Below are 25,358 nucleotides of genomic sequence, written 5' to 3'. Positions count from 1 at the left end.
ATGAAGGACACACGTCCCCAGTCAACTATGTGGAGGAATGTTTTTCATAGCTCTGCCTTCTCACATTTACAAAGGGCTTTGAATTATGCAATTGATTTTCTGCTCATGGGAGTGTTTGTAATTGCTGAGTGAAAAAATTGTGACTATGCCACACGAAGCGCTGATAGACCACCAGGCCGTGAGGCTGCTCAACTCACTCCCTGCTCTCCCACCCCTACCCATCCTGCCCATAATTCACTCCACTCGAGTAGACTAAACCCTCCTGCAACCGTTTTCGAACCGTTTGGAATCTTGCACGACCGATATAGTTTCTGTCCCCCCCCCAAAAAAAGTACCGAACTACTGCTCCTAATATTCCACCACCATACCCACCCCAACCCCCCATCACTCCCTCCCTGCACAAATCACTTTTACACTAATATATACTCATCATTTTACTTTAGCAGCAATACGATTGAAGCCCGTGACAGTTGCAATATTCACCTCTCCTTACATCAGATCTCTATTTTTGCACTACTTCACATCTGTGTCCTGTTGTGCTATACATTCAGTGTCTTTTTCTTTTTGATTATTTACTATGTTATTTAATTGTGTCCTTAACTGTTTACCTGTGAGTGCTGCAACTGGGAAAGAGAGTAACGCAATTTCAATTCTCTGTATGTATTACACATATGAAGCATTGACAATTAAACTACTTGAATCTTGAATCTTGAATCTTGAATCTTGAATATAGGAGGGGAAACATTTTTTTAAGGTTTATTGTCATGAATGTCTTCTTCAGTGATTGTAAATCTCTTCAGAGCTGGTGAACATGTTGGCATATGCAGCTGCAGATGGTGGTGTTTTTATCAGTCTAACTTTAGGAACCAAGATATGTCTGCAGGTAACTCAGAAATTCACTGGATGGTAGAGGGACATGTCAGTACACTGCTGTTTCAGATGGCATGTCATGGTGGACAACCTGGAGTCTCTTCTGCAGAGAGACATTGTATGACAGGTAGTTTTGGAACCATGGGTAATATTATTTGCCTTGGACATGAAAATGTTATTTAAAATTTTTATTTAAAAAATATGTCAGGGTTAAGGGCTGTTATTTATTGATTTTAATGCAATACACCTTGTTTTATATATAAATACCACCGTGCTGCCTCATTCAAAAACTACTAAACCTTTAATTTCTTCATTTCCTATCAACTTGGATTTATTTTAAACACAAATGCCCACCTAAAAAGAACTTAATCTATACGTTTATGTTCCCGGTATTGATTGTAAATTTCCCAAATTTTGGCTACTCTTTATGTCGTAACTGATTTCCAACATATGTGCATGTATGAACCCAAGGAAGAAAGATGCAGAAAAAGAAACACATACTGTTCTGGCAGAGTATATGCACGACTGTTTGTGTGGTTTTATATAACACTTGGTTATCTCTTTCCTGGTAGAAACTATCTATTCCATGCCAGACCGCCTCCTCTCACAGTTCTTTGCAGATCTGATCTTTCTCTGCAGATTGCAATAACATAAATGTTCACTCTTTCCTCTATACATATACAATATGTTCTAATGTTTGTTGTATGCCACCTGGTTTATTTTGGATACAAACAAATAAGATGCAAACATGATTTCTTTTTTTTCTGCATTTGCAATATAGCTTTGAACACAATGACACAAAATATGCCGTAAGATATATTTGCTGTTGTTGACAACCAGAAACATTACTTCCATGCTTTGCATGCATGCTCTGTAAGATGCTGTATTTTGCAACACTTATTGCACAGATTAATCAGCTGGTGGCCCAGACGACACAGTGAAAGTCTCTCCAGGTGATCATGGAAACCACTTAATTTAAAAAGAAATTTGCATGTAGATTGGAAGACCAACAGAAATAAAGTACTCTGTTATCTACAATTGTTTTGTTTCCAAATTATTCTTAATGAAATGTACTACTTTTTTGTTTTTTACTTTCCATTCCTTCAATAAAAGTAGCTATTGGCTTGTACCCCAGGTGGGGGTGCATTAGTGCCTCTGCTATGGGCAGCTTACACATCTGGAAAAGCTCCATCAATGCAGAGAAGTATACACAAGTTTTAGAACATCTGCTCCCTTCCAGCAAAAAAATCCAACAATGAAGTGCCAGGACTGTTGAACAGGTAGAACCCTACATCTTACAAGAATTGGACAAAAACTAACTTCAGCAACTGGTCTCCTCAGTTCCTAGATGTCTACAGATGAGAGACGAGTGTTGTTAAAAGAAGAGGGGAGGCTGCACCGTGAGGAACATGGACCTGTCCCAACTTTACTCATATGTGTTGCTGCCATAACACTCAAAATTGCCTTAAAAACCTACAATTTCTTCATTTGAACATTGGGTACCGTTTTAATAATTGGGGTTTATGTTAATAAACAGGCTTCTTGTTGTGTTTTCTTTGGTAGAAATGACAGATTTGCCTTCAACAGCTTCACTAAGAACATGTAGCGTTGCAGCTTCACACATCAACATTTTCATCTCTTCAAACACAACATCACAGAAAAGCTCTTCTTCTCACAGATGTGCTCAGGGCTGTCCTTAGAGATTTCCCCGAGCAAACAATGCTCTCTTCGCCCTCTGTGTCTCTCTGACTCTAACCCCCCCTCAGCATCATCTCTCTCTGCCTCCATCCATCTCGCCTGCTCTCCCTCCCCTCTGATTTCACACCAATGAGAGTGCCGCATGTAGCTCCCACTCACTGGCATCAGAAGCACAAGATATCTTCCGTCTTTAGCTGTACAATTTCATACAAACACAGCTTTGGCTAGACCGTGGCTGCGTTCTGCCAAAACGCACATTGGGTACAGGCAGTGGTAAGACAGGAAGGGAAGAAAGAGTGCAGCTGATCTCTCACACATCAGACTCAAGGTAAACTATCCATATTGATTTACCGGATAACAGTGTTATGTAATTCTGCTATGGACACTGAGCTTTGGGCATTATTATTGTTTTGTGATTTTCTTCAAGATACACTGGACTGGCAGCTTTGGAAGACAGCTCACTGTTGAATAAGGGGAACAAAATCACCTAGTGAAGTGATTTGTTGTCTTTACGGCTAATGTTAAAAACAGTAATAGAACCTTGTGTGTCTCTGATGCAGTATTCTCCAGTTACCTGTCATCTATAAAGTTTTAGGGACATCTGCATGTTTAAATTTCTGATTGTTTATTTATGCATCCTTATTATTTGACATGAGCCCAGCTGCTTATTAGTTCACACCCTCCTTCTTCCCTCCCGTGATGCTGGTAGCTCTGGTGACTTTTCAGTCCAGTAAATGTCACTCATTTATGCTAACAAAGATGGAGACAGGCTTTGAAGCCCATTGAAGTGCCACCTCAGGTTGAGGTGTTTTCAGATCTTATCTGGTTCAGTGATGGCCTCATCAACACTTACTTGTCTGTGCATGCATAGCATAAAGGCATGATACTGTCATTTACCTGCATTACAAATATAGTCACTTTTTCCATTTCCTTCACTCTTGTTGTATTTACGAATGTGTTGCTTCTGAACAGTGCTTCTTCTGATGAATTCACCAATAAATCAAAACTCTTCATGTGGAGGTGGTAAATAATATTCTGAAATCACATAGTGGCACTGCAACATGCAAGAATAAAGTTTATTTATTTATTCTGATTTATTTTGGATCTGTCTTGCTCATGAGAAAGTACAATTATGTGGTATTGGGTTGCAGTTTGGTGCAGTTTTAAATCACAACAAGTGTTTCATTGGGGGGTCCTGTTTGGTTAGGTTTAGGTAAACAGCTACTTTATTTAGACTCCACAAAGTGAGGATTAGGAAAATATTTATGATTAGAAATGTACATAGAAAAAAAAGATATTACATTTTGAGCTCTGCTGCACTCTGAATGAAATATTTCTTTATTTTTTTACAGAAGCTGTGAGCCTGAGTACCTGCACTTCTAACTGATAATCAAGCAGGTTAGTCTGACGAATCTTAAACGAGCACAACTTCTTAATTTGCTGCAGTCAGTAGTAACAGTCGTCTGATTGTCAAATCATAACTTGCCTCCAACACATGATGCTTTGTTTTGCAAAAAGAAATCATTAATTGTACATATATGTTTTAGATCATGTTGTACAAATTGTATTATGTAATCTAAGACATGGAAACAAGACAAGGGTCTAGCCTCTTAAAACCACATCTTTTTGTCTCTGATGATGTTTTGAGTGAAGATCACTACCACTGTGCTTTCCTCTAACTAACGCTGCTTCCAAAGAGTTAAAAAAGTTAACATTAAAGGTGCAGCTGCAATATGTCACCTTTACCTGGAGTCAGGATTACTTTCTGGCTACAAAATGCTCACTGACAGTGTTTCCTAGCGTGTTTGGTGTGGGTATGATCTGCTGAGCATTTAATATGCATTAACTGGTTATTTTGGTACAACATAATCCTAGAATGGCCTTCTGCATCAGTAGACTGAGGTTAACATTTTTAAAGAACCTTTGTTAGATGTCATTTTTTGATGTCTCAGACAACCATTAACACAAAAAAATGTAAGACGAAGATAATTCATAATCCAGACGGTATTAAAATTCCTGCTAAATTTATTTGCTAATGCGCTGCAGTTGTGTAAGCATCCAAATCCCTTTGTTTTTCCAAAACAGTGTCTTCATGCAAGTGCATTACAATTAAGGTGATACAATTTTCAGTATCTGCTCAACATTAGTGCTTTTTTAATCATAGGGTTTGGTAGAAACTAAAGTAAATATTTGCATCAGGCCTGAAGATTACACAGGGTAACCAGGACACTCTTTGTCTGGAAATAAGGCTCTTAAAGCAGAAAGAAACGAGGAATAAAACCATAACTACATGAGCAGTCAAACACCAGTACAGGCAAGTAAACAGCAAAATACAACATTTGGCAATTAGAAGAGCATCCAAACTCACCTTCATGTGAAAAAAGGTTATGGATAATTTTAGGTCTGTTGTCATTGTATTCACCACATGCAGTGGTTTGAGCAGCATATACGAGAAACTGGTTATATTTATATGACAACATGGTAAATCTCACTGAAGTGAAATGCTTTTAGGGAGACAGCCCTCAGAGTCAAGCCGCTTTCTGCAATTTAAAATAAATCTCTGGAACAAACTGATTACATAAATGGCTAAAAGAGGGATGGGCCATGAGAGAGGTATACTCCATTTATAGCAGAGAACAATTAAAACTACAGAGAATAAAAAACAAACAAACTTTGGCATCTTTGCCAAAAGGCTCAGTTTAAGGAAGGGAAAAAAGTATTAGCATGTCCTATTAGCATGCTTCATTGCACCAAATAGTGATGATTAATTCATTCCAAATATTCTTAATCTTATTCCACAGAAGGACCAGATTAGTTCTGGGATTCTGCACCTCTAATAATACTAAAGCTTTAGTTTAACACATTAAAATGTTTTCCTGTGTTGCTAATATTCTCCTAGTGTTCTGACAGCATAAATTTACCTTTGAGGACAAATTTAGACTGACCACATAAAAGCCTATTCTGTCCAGTTGAATCACATCACATCCAGATTTAGCCTACAGTAAATGACAAGCTCTAATTTTATCACTGAGTAAAATATTATCCAGCAGCTAATGCAGGACAATGCTTTGTCCTTATCATCCTCAGCATGCATGTGCTTTTAATAGTCCTGTCCAGTCAGTGCCAGGCAGATTTATTTGAGCCTAATCTGACTTTGCTGTGATTCAAATACTTGTTCAAAGACTGTGAGGTTGTGTTTGCCCTCCTTTTACGCTGATGACAAGTGACAGTGGTTAAACATTTTTAAGCAATACCAACTTTGGTACCAATAATTGTCCTGAGCAGAAGATTAGATCATTGACACCTCAAGTAATAAAGCTTTTAAGAAGCTTAAATGCTGTAAGTGTCAATAATTGTCACTTAAAACAATGTGTGTGTGGCATTACTGAAGTGGACCTAAGCACAATATTAGTCACAGGAAATGCTGAGATACTAAACAAAGCAAAAAAAAAAGAGATAATAGGAATCAACTTTGTAAATAGAACAAAAGGGCAAGAAGCTGAAAACAAAACCAAGTTGGTGAAGGCTGAGGGATTGAAGAAACAAGCTGACCAAGTCATTATTGGTGTAATCATTACAAAATCAAGATCATTACATTATAAACTATGGTATTAAAATTTAAATATACAATTGAAAAAGTTAACGTAACAAAACCCAACATAGAATAATAACATGTCCAAATATCATGAACAGTAACATTAACTTGCATGAAATGGTTAGAGATAAATCATCAGCATGTTCAGATGTGAAATGGTTTGGAAGTTAATAAATGAGGTCCAAGCTAATATTAGGTCTGTACAGTGCATTTGTATTATTCTGAGATAAAAATCCAAACCACACAAGTTTGTGAACTGATGGACATTAAGTTCCTGTACAGTTAGGAAGGAGAAACACCTGCATTGAAGGAGACATCATTCTAAATGTGCACTAATGAACCTTTCTGAGCAGAGGTTTAATGAAAATAGCATCAGGGCATTATGTGCAGAAAAGCCCGAGGGTGTCTGTATCCCAGGTTGATTCTTAAACTGAACAATGAGCTCAGGTGTCCCTGTAGGTCCCAGAGGACTGCTTCAGAATAAGATTCATTATGATGTAAGTTTTACATCTGACCTAATTTTATTGAATGAGCTGAGCTCATTAGTTTTATTTTTAGTTCTAGCTCTTAAATAAAAATGTTCTGAATATTGCATAATGAGTGTGAGTGGAAAAATAAACAGTAGATAGGATTTGAGTTTCAATTATTTTTTAATCATAAAATAGTTTGTAACATAGTTTGTTTTTGTTTGTTTGATTTTTTTTTCTAAATAATCATTAGTGGATTTTCTTTTTAAATAAAGCAATAATTGCATTCCTTTTATGCACCAGAATGCTTTGAAAAGCTTTTGTTGTTGTATAAATTTATTTTCAATCAATTGTTCCAAGTCAACTCCATTCTTCTACCATTATTTTGCAGTACTCATCAACAAAATGAACACCAGAGACATGAAGTTCTGTAACCACATCAGCAAGGTTCCCAGCAATGTCACAACAGCTTCACATGCAATTATTACTCAAAGCTCTGGCTATAAATAGCTCTGGTATTTCATAACAAGGACTAGTGTTGTCATTTTCAATGATTTTAAAATTATTGTAAACATAAAAAAAAGATGAATCATTGGTTCACAAGGTGTTGCTGAAGGAAAAACAATGCATCATAAATTTAGTTTGAAGTAAAACCTGACTTTTATATTAAACCTCAGGTCTTTTGCACGTCATGCATCTAAGCCGTATGTGTGGGTGTGAAAGTTTACTTAATTTATAAAGGCAGATCGTGACACAAAAACAAACAAGCATTGAGAAATAAAAAAAAAAAAAACGTTCCATCTTCCCTCTGGCCTGGTTGCAAATGTTTCCAATTGAAGCTCTGCCCTGCTCCTCAGGGCAGACTGTGCAGTGCCTAACCTTCTCTGCAGACGTGGCTGGGAGCACAAGCACCTCTAAGAATGGAAATAAACCCCAAATCTGACACAGTTTTTCCTTCTGCTGTTGCTAAAGGTGGCAACACACCAGATGGTCTGAAACATACTTCTGTGGGCAGACAAGCTTCCGCTAGCAGTGCAGAGTTCAGTAAACGTACATGAACAAGTGCAAGAGCACGGTTGTTCTGTTGTGACTCAAGTCTGAAATCTGACAACTTGGCAGCAGAGAGGAAATGGACTTGCTAAAGCTGACCCACTGTTCAGTTTCCTTTTATAATGCCTCCACTGAGTCACCCTGCATCTTTATTAGCCTGAAAACAACAAACTGACGTACTGAATGAGAAGACTTTTAAAGCTGTAGAGTAAACTTCAACAATCAGTAAAAAATTACTAGAATATATATATATAAAGTGTTAGGAACAGTTATAAAAGAAGTCAAAAGGTGACAGCTTTCGGCCATATATTAGTAAGACTTTAATATATGAAACAAAACATTACAAAAAGCCAATAAAGTGACAGCACAGAGCCAGAAATATCACAGTATGGTCTATATATGGAGCTTGTCCCCATCCATGACTTAGATAAACATTTTAAAAATCCTGCACACAGCCAAAGTGTCAAAGATGAAAACCTGAAAAGGTGCGTTTTTATTTGCATAAATGTGTTCTTGATTTTATTTTTAACATAAAAGTTGTCCTGACATAAAGACACAGTCTGCTTTTACATCATCAACAGCGCCACAGGGTCTATATGCGCCCGAGCGTTCATGCATATATCATTATACTGATTATAGTAGAAATAGTTCCCTCAATACTGCTCTACACAGACAGACACATTCCTCTTCTGTGTTAGGGATTCTGCAGGTATTATTGTTTAACAGCTCTGTGTAGATCACATTTATAAACTCATTATTAAATATAACTTGTGTCACCTATTCTTAACATGATGTACGCTAATAATAGACACATCTATTGTTAGGAACAATAGGGACACATCTCATCACCAGCCTGAAATGAGGACAAGTAGTGAATCTAAAAACCTGCAATGCACCAAGTTAGGTAACATCTTAGAAGATATTCATAAACACGCACAAACTGACACAACTTTCAGGATGTAGACTTCTTCATTTCCCCAACCCACCAGGCATCAAACATACTAGAGGTTGAATGGATGTTGCCACTACTTTGGGATTCATAAAACGTACTTGTTTCATGAATCTGAAACATTAGAGTGCTGTTGCTGTTTTTAGCTTCTTTCCTCTAGGAACTGGCCTTACTGCATGGCTGAATAGAACATGCACTGTTTCCTCCTGACTACAAGGATTTGTCAGGGATTTTTATAAATAGCTCAGAAACACGTGTCTGCAGCACACTGCAGACTACAAATGTAGCTCTCAAGAGCCATTGAAAAGGTGATTTGTCAAAACAGAGCAGACAGGAGGGGAAGACAAGAAATGAGAGGCAGAGATCTATTATGGTATTGACAGTTTGGCACACACAAGAAACCTATCAATATGCACACATCCCTGCCCATCAGCTGATGACTTCTGCATACTGAAAAGGATGCAGGCTACCCCACATACCAGATGGGATCATAACAAATTTGTTTAGGTATGGTTTCCATTTCCAGTAGGAGCAGATTACAGCAGATTAGTATTTAAATTACCATCTTTATGCCTTTGCAGTTGTGTTTACAATACATTTAAAGGCTCTCAAGCTGAGATGACAAAAACCACTTCCCTTGTCCCACTCATAAATGGGAAGACATGCTTAGAAAGGCTAGTTTCTGATGAGAAACACAGAAAACATGATAACTGTCAAATCAGGCATTAAATGTCCAGAGACTTGGAGTCTTAGTTCTGCTTGCTCTGGTAATGGATTGAAAATGAATTAATGTAACTTCCGTCAAAGGAGACAGAGTCTCGTGCAGTCATTGAGCAAGAAGCAGGGGACACCCTGGACAGGTCGCCAGTCCGTCACAGGGCCACATAGACACAAACGAGGCAGACAACAATCACACCTAGTGACAATTAACCTAACAGCTGTGAACCTGCACACTTCTTCCTATCAGGACACAACACTTACCACAGTGCCACACACAACCATTCATGCACACACTTGCACCTAAAATCAAGTCAAAATCTCCAATTAACCTAATCGAATCAGTTTTGGGATTGTGGGAGGAACCCAACATATATAGAGAAACTGCAGGCCTGCATGATCAAACTTCAGACAAAACGACCCAAATGGGTTTAGGACCCAGAACTTTCTCGCTGTGAAGCAACAGTGCTAGCTACTTTTTACAGATGTAAAAATCTCTAAAGTTATGTCATTTTTTTCAACCTAAAAATACACTTTTTTCTTTTCTTTTCTTTCTCTTTTCTTGTATAGTCTTGACAGACCTCATGAGAATGTAGGCCAACAAATGTAACCACTTCACAATTTTACAACCTGTGTAATGGAACATAATGCTTTATGCTGTAACTAAAGTTATGTCACTGAGTATTGTGCTACAAAATCTGTAGCAGAAGAGCAGCACTTAACAAGAAGAGTAGCTTGAAAACACAATTGTCTGACACCAACTGCAAGCGAGTTGATATAATTTATTTCTTTATTTAAATATGACAGACAGTTCAAGTCAACAGTTAAAGAAATGTTACAATTTGTAAACATACTGCAAAATGGGTCTTTTTTTAATATAAACTTACCTTTGTAAACTTTAAAGTACTTCTCAACTGAATTACTAAATGAAGGCATGAAAATGGTTTGAATCTAAAAACAATGGATGTGATATCCAAATGATATGAATACTAAAACCCTAAAGGTTTGGAAAAATTTAGGTTATGGAAAGGATGACAAATACATACTTGAACTATAAATTACATTAAAAACTATAAAATATTGTCTAAATCTAATTGACTCGAAGTTCAGTCATTTTTAAAAGTAGATTATCTCCATTATCTATATTCAAAACACTAAAACATCTTTAACTTCTACTGATGTTCTGTCTTTTGACTTATTTGTTACTTTTTACCAGCGTGCCTGTATTATTAGGAAAAGTGTTGATTTTGCTTCAGTAGTCATTGTGTCAGACTTTTTTATAACCTTCTTGACAACTCACACTGTTTCTATATCTGGTACATTTAATCTCCGCCCACAGATTTTTTTTGTAGCCTTTTGAAAACTGTTCATTAGCAAATGAAGTGCACCTTGAGATTATGACTCATGTTGATGACAGATGAGGTACTCTTCTAGTTCATTGCTTCTGTTTTTTACATAATGGCTGATATATAACGTGGGCATTTCTGGGTCAGGCTGCATCATCCCTGCAATCTATTTAAAACAAGCTGCAGAGATTTGGGGAGTTTTCAGGTTTATATTTGTCGAGTTAGGAAAGGTTAGAAAACCAAACCCAAAATGAAGTGAGATAGATTGCCTTTTTTTTAATCTCAGTGAAAATATATTTACTTCCTTGACTTTACGGCAAAGCTGAATGACAAAAAATGTATTATTATTACCCAATCCAACAAACCTGATATACAAAAAGCCCAGTTTAAAAGCAAATACACTTGCTCTTTCTGGCTCGCAGGTACATCAACACATCCTGTCACAAGTGAATGGGAGAACACAAAGTGAAATTTTAAAAAGCCTTGGAATTTAGTTGATGGATGAAGCCCATTAATTCCAGCAAATGGCTTTCAGCTGGGTAATGAACTGAACATTTTATGCAATGTTCCCAATTCAAGGTCCAATCGTCAAAACAATCCACTCCTCTATTCTTCTGCTGCCCTGATTTTATCAAAGAGAAAGAAATTATGCATATTCAAACTTATTGAAGTATGGATGGACGAACGGACAGACAGATGGAAAATTTAATGTAGCAAGCTTCAGAAAAATATAGAAACTTTAAGGATGAACAACTGAATCATTTAAGCAAAACGTAAATATTCCTAACATATTCTTTATAAATCATTGTTAAGCAATTATAAAATAGTTCTAAAACAATATTCATACACTGATGCAAGCTCAATATTTGGCAAAATCAAAAACTGTTCTTTAATTCATTCAGGTCATTGGGCAGCAACAACAGAATACAGCGTCCTCTTTTTAATTAAATTTTACAAGTGAAAACAAACAGTCATTGTACTTCCATGTAGGTGACTTGCTAAACATGTTAAATATCTAAAGTCTAAATTAGAAGGGACAGAGGTACAAAATGAGAATGAGTTCAGATAAATGTGGCTCACTATTTGGCAAGAAGAGTGGATTTTATTTAATGCAGTGTAACTGCTTATTAATGGTTTCTTCAGTGTTTAAATCTCAAATTAGAACTGCATTAACTACTTATTAGGATTTTAAAGAGAAATATGCATAAAAACAATTAAAATGCTCCTTTTTTCGTTTAGATACATTTATTTAAAGCATATATTACTTTTTTTTCCTTTGTTAGAAAGGTGAAGGTGTTTCGTATTTGATGTTTCTGCCATCATGAAAGTCTTTATTATGATGTTTAGCCCAACATCGTTTTTCTCTTCTTCCCTTCTTTTGTACATCATGTACAGAACTGTCTATTTGACCACTCTTAATGTTCCTGCTTGCTCTCAGATAGATTTGTTTTTTTATTTTAAAACCTAAAGATAGTTACAGTAGGTGTTCGACTCCAGCGTTTTAGTTGACTCGTCAATTGTGTGCAATTAACTACAAAAAAGGCTCAGCACATTAAACACGTGTAATTCTGAACTTGACCTTCTTTTTATACCTAGATGTGAACGTTCTGTTAAAAAAGTTTAGAATCTGTACTTCAATCCCTTTTTCATCATTTAATTGTGATTGCATGTGTTCAGTATCTAAACTAGACCAAAAACTGATAAAATACTAAATTCTAATAATAATAGTGATCTAATAAAATGGAAAAAAAGAACAAATCTGGTTCTAAAGAAGTGTATGGCTTGTGATAGAGCATCTTTATAACCATGCCCCATCTGTCATGACCCATGTGTCCCAGAGGCAAAACAGTGACAAACAGAACATGACAGGAACAGCGTACCAATGAGTCGGGACAGACTGTGACAAGAGAAGAGGGTATGCTTTAATTCAGTGGCTTTAAATATTTGTTTTCACCACAGATGAAAAACAGAAAATCTAAACAAAAATCTAAATCTAAAAGAAATACTTGATAGTTATACATAAATGCGATAGATCCATTTAGCCCATTTAAAACTCATTTTAGTTCTGTAAGTCTTTAAAGTGTTTGCCAGGTAAACATGTTGATAAAGGAACATTCCTGGATCATCTATTTGTGCACAGGGTTTACCTTATTTCTCTACTTTATTGTATGCATTTTTATTTAATATAGCACTTTAAAAAATTATAATATACCCATAAGCGCCTGATCCCTGAAGCAGAGCAGCAGCTCCCCCATTATCTGAAGAGGGGGTACAAACTTGTGTTTTTGCTTCCCCATTTTTTGACCTAAAAACATGTTGTCAGTTCTTGCAATGAGACAAAAGCAGGTAGTGTTTATATATTATTCAAATTCTACTTTCTTAGTTACAAACAAAGAAGAATGTTAAAAATAATTGTTGGATTCTGCACCCCATCCCTGATCTTTCAGTCCATTTCTGGTAACTGCTAGACAGTGTTGCCAACTTCTCTACTTTGTTGCTTTATTTATCAAGCATTCAGACTCAAACCCAGCAACTTCTTTCTGGTGTTTTCTGAAACAACTGGAGAATCTGACATAAAAGCACATATTGTTCCAGCTCTTCTCAACTAGTAAAAGATGCTGCCACGGGCCCGTTCCCTGTCCCAAAGCACTCCCAGGCAGCTGGGTCCTCGCCTAGCATCCCTCCCAGCTGCTGTTCACCCCTCCACATTCACACTGCAAATGAATCACGCAAAGCCACTTCTGGCTGATGCATGGTGGGATAAAAATGTAAAAATGTCTCTGTCTAAAATAAATCATTGCACTAAAATAACTCTCTTTTACTGGTCCCAGGCATGAATAAAGGAGGAGAGTTGACTCTCCCCTGACATTGTTCCTCTCTGGCCAATTATGCAAATTACATAATGATGTCACTTTAACTTCTAATGACTTTTAGGACAGTCAGTAGCTACTTTCCTTACTGAGGAGTTGGCAACACTGTCTTTGGCTCATTTGTCACACCCAGCTGTGGAAATGTAAACAAATGCTAAAGTTGTTGGGGTTTTTTATTATTATTATTTAGTGTTAAACCATGCTCCATTTGTTTCAAATAAAATCAGACAGGATAGAGTACAAACTTTTGATTGATAGCCTGCTAATGCTTTTCACAACTGCATATAAAGTGGGACAAAAAAAAAAGAAAAGTATTCCTTTATTGGGCCTGGGATTTGGGTCTAACATTTGAAAGTTGTGTACAGTATTTGTTATTGTAACCTGCCAAACTGGTTTGAACATTATCAGACACCCTTATTTATACACACAGCAGTCTTAGTTTTAATGCAAGCCTTAATGTTTTCCTCATTCTAACTACCTGCTTTTAGTGTCTAAACTAAAGAAAATCATCATATCGGCTCAGTGTAAACCAATAAATGTTCTAATCATACCTCATCAACTTCTGCTGAAGATTCATCTTCTCTCTTTGGCTTCAGAGCATGACATGTTTGGATTAGATCTGTTTTATGTTTTATTATCTTGATGTTTAAATTAACTTTAAAGCACTTTGGTCAACTTCAGCTGTTTTTAACTGTGCCATGTGAGCAATCACCACACTGACATTTTTACATTATGATATATAGTCATATAGTGATTCAGGTAGCTTAAAGTATTTGTTTCCAGCAGGTTTTGCACCATGAAGACCAGACTAGGCTGCCTGTCCAAAAAATCCGACTCCTACAGTGATTTCTCTGAGTTCCTGCCTCCGGCCCATGAGACCACAGCCAGGTGTCTGAAGTGAGTCTGATAAAAGAATCAATACAATCCTTAAAACCTCATTTATTCATCATTTCACACATTTATATAAGAGTATTTTACTCATGTTATGATCTCAGTGGTGCTTTGCTGATACTACTTCTAAACCAATCTAGATTTTATTATTATTATTATTTGTAATTTGGGTGAATGTCAAGATCATTTAACATTATACTAATAGTGCTGTGAGCTTTACTTAGTTGTCCACAGGGGGAAAAAAGTACTTTATAATGGTGCTCATTACTAGAAACCTATTTGTTTAAATTCATATCAGCTTATTGAGATAATAGAGCATAGCTCTACAATAAATGCATATGAATGCATTTACGACTAAGATATTTAGGGTTAGGTTTCTTTATGGTGGTTTAAAGACTTTTCTGATGCTTGAGTTCTGAGCATTGGTTAATTAGGCTTCCTGTTACAAACGCTCAATGCCATTTTCCAAACTTAGAGCTCACTGACACTGTCTGCTGCAGGTATGACACTGACCAAGACTTTATACAACCCTGCCTCAATACAAACAACTATTTCTAAAGTATTTAAGATGTCATACAACATATCCTGTCAAGCAGAGCCTCAGAAAAAGCCTTGACATTGTTTTAGTAATCAGTAATGGATGTTTCAGATTAATTTATACCTAATTTGATAAACCTTTGTCAATAGTCTGAATATGAATGCAGAAACACAATGCTGTTTTAATGTTCAATGTTAAAAGAAGGGGAAGAAGTACACTCTGTCACTGTTCCACTAATTTTTATAGTCATGGAAAGGTCACTTGCTTTTTATCATGATTCTATTAATGTTACAAGATGCTTTAGTATGTCATAGAGGAAGGACCTTGTTGAGCAGAAGATAAATCATACATTAAACTCAGCTGTTCTTCACTGATTTATTCAGTGCCAGCTCCTGTGAAAAATGCATGGAAGCACAGTGGTTTGTTAACATCTTAATCAGTATGTTCCTTTGGCTTTCTCTCCTTCAGACTATCAACCGATGAGGTCGTTCGATGGTCTGAGTCTTTTGATCATCTTCTTGCTCACAAATGTAAGGAAACTTTTGCTGTTTGTTTTTTTTAACCTTACAGTTATCAAAAATAGATTTAAGATGACCCTTAATGTAGAGGTCCTCTTTAGTTTCTGTTTTTCTCCGCACAAAGTCTAACTGTCCCCCTTTGAAGCCAGACTCATTTGTGAGGGCTCCTTTCCACATAATGAGTCAGACCAACATCTCTGACTCTCCTTGGACCAAACACAAATAGGGACAGACTGCCCCTCAATATCCTTCCGTACAAACAGGCTTTTTTTTACGTGACGTAGCACTGATGACCTCTGACCCACTGAACTGGCAGACTAAAGATAGCATGACATAGTTTTGAGTGCTTATAATCTGGGAGATTCAACCCATTAAAATCTTCTATAGACCTGATCGATTATTGTAACAAGAAAGGTCAAAACACTGTAGTTTCATCAGCTTTCCTGAACTGGATCAAATTAATGTGGTCCAGAGCTGAACATATTCACATGTTATAAGAATAGTTATCTCAAAACCAACATGGCTTCTGGGTTCTTTAATTACAGCAGCAGTTTGTGGTAGTTTGGTCATTTTAAAACTCAGCAGTGCTCAATCAAAGTAGCATAAAGCAAGTCAAGGTGGCCAGTGCCAGCAAGCCAGCAGCCACTCAGCAATCAGAAACAATAACTACACATATAACAATGAATCATCTGGTGAATCAGTAACACAAAAGGTTTTAACCAGCCAACCATTTCACACAGTGACATTCTTGTTGACATTAGTTTTATTAACCTTGTAAAATCAAAGATGAAGAAGAAAATCTGGCTTGTGGAGTTATGTTTTTGATTTCAAATTAAAGTGCAAAATATAAAAGATACAATAATTGTGCAAAGGCTAATCTCTTATCATTAGGTGAAACAAATGTTATTTTATACAAATTTACTGATAACAATTAAATTGACAAGGCTCCATAAAAGTCAACAAGGAGACACTTTCTGTCTGAGTTCAGGTTTTCTCCAAGTTTAATTCTCATACCTAAATCTGACCTTGCAGAACGAGCTGCACCAGCATTTTATAAAAGGTCATGTTTCGAGACAACCACTGCGAATAAGATGGAGACACTTGCATGAATGTTGTGGTCAGACTGAGATTATGACCTAACACCAGGGTTTAACACAGAATAGAAGCGTGGAACTTTCCCCAGGCAGAAAGAGTGCAGCACACCTGCGCATCTTGTTTCAACTGACCAAGCTTTAGAGAGGTCCACCACACTACGTGCATGAGCAAACACAAGCGCACACGCATATACCATTACATAAGTAATGACAAGACAATAGGGGCAGAGTACTAAATGTTCCCCTGGAGGGATATTGCATTCACACAAGCCTTAATTTGATTGGAGAGGATGAATAGTGCATTAAACCTGACTGGGTTTTGGTGTTATCCTTCAGTGTGTAAAGCTGATGCCAGGGGGGGCTAACCTGCACACCCTGCCAGCTCTCACATGTCTCCTTAATGCACAAATGTGAAGCTGACAAGCAGCAGCTATCTGCTGTTTATTCATGTTGAATCAAGGTTACTGTTTGGATCTTAGCTTGGCTGCTTCACAAAACAGCTCCCAAATCTGGTGTGATCATCTTAGTTCCAGCTGCTCTGCGTTGCCTTTGTGTTTGAAGACGTTCCAAAACGTTTTCATGTATTTTCCTGAGCTGCAGTCTTTTCCCAGTCTGCAACAAGTGACTGTGTAAACACTGGGATGAAGTTCCAACAAACTTGCTCATAACCTGAAATGGATTCTTGCCTCAGTAGTCTTTTCCTGTGTTGTTAGATCAGTATGACTGCATTTTTTATCACCTGTCGTAAAAGGCAGGGGCGGAGCCATAAATCTGTTGCTTTCGCCTGTTTGTTCGTCTGCACCATTAGCATAATATCTCATGAACCACTGAACAGATTATAATTATACTTTCAGAAAGAATACCTTAGGTTGACATCTACAACTTAATAACATTTGGGCTCACTCCAATTCAAGATGGCCACCACAGACAACTGGGCTTAAATATGCATTAATTAACAGGAAGCAGGGCTTTAATTTCTTTTCTCATTCAAGTGTCCCAGAGAGCCTGTTCTTATAAAAGTAAATGAAATCATGGGGTCCTGATGGGATCTATCAAAAGCAGAAGATAAAATGACAGACTGCAAAAAATATAATTACATCTGGGAACCACAAATATCTTATATGGTTTTTCAAATATTAAATTGTATGACAAAATTGTTTTGTTTTTATTGTGAATTATATATCTTAATTCATAAGATGTTTCTCTCTTTTTTGTGTTAGTAAATACTTTAAATAAACAACAGTTATTTTAGGAAAACTGCAAATGATCACAATAAGCACTTCTAACAAATCCAATAAAAAAGGTAGCTGGAACGAGTGATTGTCTTTCAGTCTTACATGTGACAACATTTTCTGTTGCCCTAAATTAAACAAACTGGTTTAACATTTGTGATGTATCCTTCTTAGTAGTGAGTGTTGCTGCTCTCCAGTGTTGATTTAGGCGAAGCATATTGTTGGAGTAAACATGAGTTTATGTTTCTGTATAAATAATGAAGCAGCTTTCTCTGTTCTCTCCAGCTTTGTCAGGCAAACAGCAAAAAATGAGGGGAGTGTAAATAAAATGTCAACATGACACAGGCTTGTAGAAAAACATGCCCTTCCTCTGTTAACATCCACTTATCATTTATCTTGACTGATAAAGAAAACAACATTTCTTCGTGGGTGTATTTTGTTTGTTTTTTATTCCAAGCACGAGATGATTTACCACTTTTCCACACAGGCACACATTCAAAAACAAAATATGAATATTAAAAATATTAATGCCATCTATACTAAAATGAGGGAAAAAATTCACTTAAGGACAATTTCTGAACTACAGCACTTATTATAATTTGATGTTTTTTTTTGTTCTTGTTTTTTTTTACTAAATGTTTTTGTTGTTTTGTTTGTTTGTTTGTTTGTTTGTTTTCTAGATGGGCTGGCTGCGTTCCGGACCTTTCTGAAGTCAGAGTTCAGTGATGAGAATATTGAATTTTGGATGGCCTGTGAGGACTACAAAAAAATCAAGAGCTCAACCAAGCTTGTGTCAAAAGCAAACAAGATATTTAAAGAGTTCATTGAGGTTCAATCACCAAGAGAGGTGTGTTTTCCCAGAAAATAATCAAAACTAAAACATTTATAGAATAAAAAAGTTGACAAAGCTAAACCTCAGTTAAAGCCTTACTTCAAATACATGCTTATGCAATATGAAAATAATTGCATTTTAAGATTTTTTCCTTGAACTTTGGAGTCTTTTACCTGACAGGTAAACATCGACTACCGCACCAGGGAAAAGACAAAGCAGGTCCTGGCAGATCCGTCTCCAACCAGCCTCAACGAGGTCCAAGGTAAAATCTACAGCCTCATGGAGAAAGACTCGTACCCACGATTCCTCAGGTCCAAGATGTACCAGGATATAGTCAACAGGGCACATGCACAAGGTCAGCGGAGGTCTGTCTGAGTGCAAACCAGAGAGGACGTGAAACTGGACCTACACTGTAGAACAAATGTTAACCCTTTGACGTCAAACTAATACTGTGAATTGGCAAGAATGGAATGACCTGCTTGACTGTTTCCTTTGCACCAGCTCCATGCATGCACTCTCTGTAAATAATCCCCGTCTGTGAAGACGGCTCTGCACAGTGAGGAGATTCCTGGGCGATAGCTGTAAAAATGTTATCCACATAAAATCATCCTTTAATGCAGAAATTGTATTTATTGCACTATATACCATGTCATTTACTGTTTTGATGTTAGACATACATCGTGTAGCTAAATATAGGACAGCATATTTAAAAAATATATATGAACAATGACATATATGACCAAGAGATTAGAAGAAAGGGTTAATATTGTAAAACTATCCAATTATTATTGTAAAGCTGATGGTAAAAAAATGTCTTTTTTTTTACATTATCATATATAATAAAATACAACACTTTAATAAAACACTGCAAAATATCTGAAAATGCAGATTTAAAACTTGTAAATAGCTGGTTATACTATTTTATATAAAAGTAAATAAATGATTTGGGGATTTTAAACCCACTGACCCTCCTGTCAGTAACAGAAACTACAGCACTTTTTGACCTTTGCTTAGTGAAATAAATCAGGATGTAGTCAAAAAGATCAACCTTTCTCACCATATTTAAGTTTATTAAAACACTGTGTCTCATTCCTATTAAGTTACCTCACATGCACTCTGCACACAGTGTGCACACTGGTAAAGATTTTACAGCGAGCAGAAACTACTTCCAACTGTCAATAAAGGGTTAGTAGCCACAATTTAAAACTGTTTAGCCTTTAATGATACATTTCATGTAATAACCAACAACTAAAACCATAATAAAAGTCAAATATTTTTAGATTTCTTTTTATTTTGCCTATAAAAACAGGAGCTAGCTTTCTGCATTAGTGTCACTTTTGATGCTGGAACACATCCCTTCCTTGCTGGCTTCAGGCTGATTTCTGGACCCTTTTTGTGTCCTACTTTTGCACTCAGTATAAAATAAATATGTGAGAGATAAACACTTTATTAAGCTTGAGAAATAATTATTTAGATCTGAGCTGTTATAATATGCTGTTATATCATCAATTCAAAACGAACAATGGTGTCCCTTCCAATGTTTTCTCTGTATGGAGTCCGTGCTGTTTTGCTGTTTCCCTTCCTCTTCTGTTCATAATGTTGCTACTATGGTGACCAGAGATGCTGTGACAGTGAGCTATGGGTCACAGCTAGCTGCTTACACAAACAAAAGATTGCAATATTAAGGAAGATAAGTCTCATTACAGCGAATGGTTGAGAAAACTAAAATAAAATCCAACACAAGACTTTTTGCCAACAGTTTTACTGTTTGGACTGCACTCCCCGTCACTCTGCAGAGTATGTATGTTTACAGTGGAGGCTAGCTGATGTTGTACTAATTTATTTTGTGCTTTGCAGTTTTCTGGTCTGTTAACTGTTGAAAACTTGAGATAGTTACATGTAATAGTTTCTTGTCCAGCCCTGCAACAATCTTACTGTCTGTGCGAGCTAGACACTCCTGTTTACAAGTAAATCGACCCACTGTGGTAGTTTACGTGTTTACAACAAACAACAAAGTGAGTGACCATCTCATATCTGAAGTTGTGCCAAAAACAGCAGTACATAGCTGAGTATGGTTCATGCAAAAGATCAAATCCTTCTTGAATAGTGTTTGATTAGATTTTATCTAAAGGTACTCATTGCAAACTAAGAAATCCAACATAAGTTATTCTGAACTTTATCATCAAATGGTGCAGCTTGAACAAGTTTACTCAAGTAGTTCACCATTTATATTTATATGCAAGTCTGAAATGCAGGTACGCACTTAATATAAACAAAACTATTTTATTACTCACTGAACTCAACAAGTCTGAGCATAAATATGTACCAATGTATAAAAATTGTCAAACTTTTCAATCCTAAATGGTTCTTCCTGTCATGAGGCGGAGAGATGGCGGCGAACCCAGAACGCAGACGCATAGTTTTTAAAGAAACAAAAACAAATTTATTAAAATAAAACTAACAAAACAAAAGGCTGACGAGGCAGCAAAACTAACAATAACAAAATCCAAAAGGCAGGGACATGGCATGGCAACAGGCAAACAAAGCAGAACACAGAATAGAACAACAATGATCCAGCGGGATGGTGGAGAAAATGACCAGGTTATATGCACAGGGGATAATCATGGGAAGTGGGCACAGGTGAGTGATTGCAGACAGGTGAGAATGATGGCAGTGATTGAGTTGTTATGGTAATGTGGGTGTGGCATGAAAGACTGGAATGTAACAGAACAGCATGATATGGAAGCATGAGGCGTGGCAGGTTACTGGGGGAGGTGAAAGTGACAAGACATGAACACAATATAAGAAACAAAGCAGAACAAGAACTAGAAAACCAAACAAAAGCATCAAAACCATGACACTTCCATGAACTTCACCATTGTTAACCCTCTCAAGGCAGGCGTTGCAACAACATCTCTGATTTTTCCTGTTACTAAAACTTAATTTGAGCCTGAGAGGGTTAACCTATTTTCAGTCACTTCAGTTGTTTCCAAATATAAATAAATGCAAAAAAACATTTTTTTTTATTATTTAAGAACATCAAGCTGAGAAAACAGTTGTGATGATTTTGTTTCTTATTTTATGATTTTGTTCTTTCTTTTAACCTGTCTTCAGGACATTTCAATGAGTACCTTTAAGTCATGTCATTGAACACGATCAGTATGATTAGTTTGTTTAAACTGAAAATCTCCAGCCTCAAAAAGTTTGATACAGTTCTTTGCATTTGTATTTTCTGGAAGTTAACTAAAAATCATTTTAAACATTCCATTTTTTTGTATAATGAAAAGAATTTAATAGGATTAGCAGTCATGAGTCAGACCATCAATAAATGAACAAAATATATTTGTTGTGCATTAAAAGAGTCGACCTAACTTCCACTAATTCTATTTTGACTTCAGAGAGACATTGTTATTTACAGCAGGATGGCACAACACGCTCTGACATGTACAGTGTTTATGAAAATAAAAGTGTACATTCTTATCACTTGTATTAATTTATATAACCCAATAAACCATTTATCTTCAGTGTGTGTGTATTGTAAAGGACAACCTATCTGACTATAACATATAGACATAAGTGGTATGTTTTTTGTGTATGAATGTACTCACTTACATATATTTTGTGAATAAAAACTAATATGAGAATGATATATAGTTGCAGCATGTGAATTTCTTCTCATAATGCCATACAGAAACTGTGTTTTTTAACAAATCTACCATTCACTGATGTGAGAAACATCTGATCTTTCTGTAGTGCTGTTTTATGAGAATAATAAGAAAGAAGCGAGACAAAAATATAGGAGATGCATGACTCTTTAAAGGAAGTTTTTCTTGAAGAATGATTGAAGAATTCAGTGTCTATTTTATTCAAAACAAAAAATGTATGGAAGGCTGTGAAAATTGCAAATATTATCTCAGAACTACATTTTATTACTTTAATCCGATGTCTACATCTATTTATAAGTGATGAGTCCAATCTAAGTAAAATATTGACTGAATTCGTTTTATTTTTCCTTTGTCAAATCAAACATTAATGCCACTATTTTTACTTTGTGCAATAGAACACCAGCACTATTCCTTGTATCTGGGACACTTGTGGGATGGAGTCGCCCATCCTGACAATGCACGTCCATTAACTTTCCTGTTTTAGGTAATGCGTTAGTCCCTCTGGAAACAAAGGGCAGGTTGAATCTGGGACATTACCCTGCTCAGTAGACACAACAAAGGCCTATCTGGGCCAGTGGACAGCAAACACAGCTGACACACATCTCACACAAGAAGAGAAACAGCTCTGTGCCTAATGACCAGTCCGACTTATCTTTGGTTTTAAAACTAAAAATACTGTCAAATAATTGCATGTTACCTGGCAGGGACCACACCACAACCAAGTGACTTTACAGGTTTATTCAGTTAGAGAGGATGAGAGTTTATCCCACCTGAGGAGTCTCATGGTTGGTAGTTGGGAAGAAGGAGACTTAAAGTGGGGGTCTGTCTCACCGAGCGAACATCCTGGACAGCCTCGGACCCCCAGGAGGATGAATGGATGTTGGTTGGGAGAAAGTAGGGATGAAAGATGAGAGTACTGCATTTAACTATGTGAAGATGGATTTGAACTGAACAATATGGACTGGATCCGTTCTGACATATCTTTGCTAAATGTGAGCTGACCTAAAAGAAGTCAAGTTAAATGAAAGGAATAAAAAAAGATGAGAGGGATGAAGGGAGGTAGGGGTGACGGATGAGGGGAAGAGATGACTCATCCTGGATCAGATACTGTAAATAAGTACTGATGAGGGAAAGGGCTCCTAAACCCAACTGCTGGTAGTTTTATTTATATACCAGAACATCAAAGTGCCATTTTTACAACAGTTTTAAATGAGAAGAATTTATTTTAAGCAACATCCAAAAAACTGCTTGTAATCATCCCAATATTGTTTATTTCTTTTATATTTGTTACACTTTGTTCCTGTTTGCTCACAGGATCTCTCTCATGCTGCTTTAAAATATTTCAGTTACTCTTTTCTCTGTATTTCTCTGCTCTCCTAATCAATAGTAAACACCACGCCTATTGTGCAACGCCGCAATAACTATGGATCATAGGGAGGATGGGGGAACAGTTGATTACTCCTCCTGTTCAGCTCTGAGACAAACAACAGAAGCCCGGTGGTGAAAAACAACAAAATATTGAATTGTCTGTTTTGTAAGAAGTTGAATAAAATGATACATGTTTTTTTTTAAATGTAGGGTTTTATAAGTGTTCCCAGATGTGCATCAGCTTGAAATATAGGAAAAGATGGGCTGAACCTAAATCTTCTGAGCCAAAATCTTTTTTTCAAACATTATATGTGAAAATAATTCAAAATGGCATTTTGGTGATCACATTGATGCAGTAAGGTTTAATATTAAACAACAATGATTTGCAACACTTCACATTGCTTGATTTAGTAGATTTTCTCATAAAACATGTCAGTTCTGGTGTGGGAAGGAGAAAAAAAAGAGCCATTATTGTCTAGATTTAGTCACAGCATTTTTGCATCTTTGTGTTGGTTGCACAGCTTTTTCAGCGAATGTAGACACTGTCTGTTCTTCACAACTTCTTAGCACAAGATTTAAGCAGTGAGAGTGTGAATGTTTGTCTCTGTGTCCCTGTGATGGACTTGTGATCTGTGCAGAGTCCAAGCAGGTAAAGAAAGTGGATGGATGGATGGATGGATGGATGGATGGATGGATGGATGGATGGATGGATGGATGGATGGATGGATGGGAAGATTTAAGTAGTGTTAGGTTTGTGTACATTTAAAAATGCCATTTTTAGCATGTTGTTTTGTGGATAAGTGATTGTTGTTGTTTTATTTTTTTAGCAAAGATCAAAGTTTTAAAAATAGCTACATGCTCGAAGCAGAATGAAAACCAAATTTAACATAAAAGATGTTCCATGTGTGAGGCTCTTCATTCTTCAAAATGTTGCTGGACATGAGAAAGTTTAAAAATAGGTACTCAGCCACATGGCTGCAATTCAAATTTCTAACCCATCCCAAAGACAAACAAATACATTTTACTGCACATGTAATAATGTGTGGGGAATTAAAATGCTGTTCTTTCTGTCACAACTGGTATCACCATAGACAACCATTCATTTCAATCTCAGGTCTTTTGAATTTTTCTTTTGCAAAGAAACATTCTCTGTTGTCAGTTAAAGCTTTTCTTTTATTCAAGTCTTTTTTATGAAACTCCAAAGTAAACAAATTCATTTTTTTTTCCTTTTAAATGAATTCTACATTCATGCAACATCTTCTCTTTTTCGTCAGTCAGTCTGTGGGAACAATGTACAAGTACCTGCTGCACACTGATGTTGACATTGCTGATTGTTTGTCCTGATCTCCAAGGCAGCAGGTACATTAATACTGTGTCTATGTCATGTTGACAAGAGTCAAATATCAAGCATGTTGTTGTCTGGGTCATTTCACAAACCAGCCTCTGGAGAACAGCAAAAAAAGAAAAGCCATCAAGCTTCCAGTTAATGATTGTCAGTGATTTCTCCAGAATGTGCTCAGCTGGTGGAGGTCCAACTACGGGTTTCTGTATTTAATTTATCTGCTGGAGGTGTTTTGATGGGGAGAGCATCACAGTTATATTTTATTCTCAATCTGTTTTCCCACAATCAAATAACCCTGCTCTCACTCTCACACACA

The 25,358-nt window shown here is 36.5% G+C and overlaps 1 protein-coding gene across 2 annotated transcripts; it reads left to right on the top strand.

Moving 5' to 3' along the window:
• The first annotated feature begins 2,722 nt into the window (after positions 1 to 2,722).
• Positions 2,723 to 21,644, top strand: LOC108243560 (regulator of G-protein signaling 8-like). 2 transcript variants are annotated; one of them, XM_017429093.2, is made up of 6 exons: positions 2,723 to 2,896; positions 3,921 to 3,966; positions 14,349 to 14,459; positions 15,460 to 15,521; positions 18,516 to 18,682; positions 18,848 to 21,644. In XM_017429093.2, exons 3-6 carry the CDS (start codon positions 14,359 to 14,361, stop codon positions 19,040 to 19,042), a joined length of 525 nt encoding a protein of 174 aa, XP_017284582.1. In that variant the 5' UTR covers positions 2,723 to 2,896; positions 3,921 to 3,966; positions 14,349 to 14,358; the 3' UTR covers positions 19,043 to 21,644. The 2 variants fall into 2 exon arrangements, with proteins under 2 accessions (XP_017284582.1, XP_017284583.1); XM_017429094.2 differs by having other exon boundaries at positions 14,346 to 14,459.
• The last annotated feature ends 3,714 nt before the right edge of the window (positions 21,645 to 25,358 follow it).

The sequence above is a fragment of the Kryptolebias marmoratus genome, linkage group LG24 (genome assembly GCF_001649575.2).
Source record: "Kryptolebias marmoratus isolate JLee-2015 linkage group LG24, ASM164957v2, whole genome shotgun sequence".
Classification (NCBI taxonomy): domain Eukaryota; kingdom Metazoa; phylum Chordata; class Actinopteri; order Cyprinodontiformes; family Rivulidae; genus Kryptolebias; species Kryptolebias marmoratus.
The sequence above is the reverse complement of the archived record's forward strand: the minus strand, read 5'-3'. Positions and strand labels throughout refer to the sequence as shown.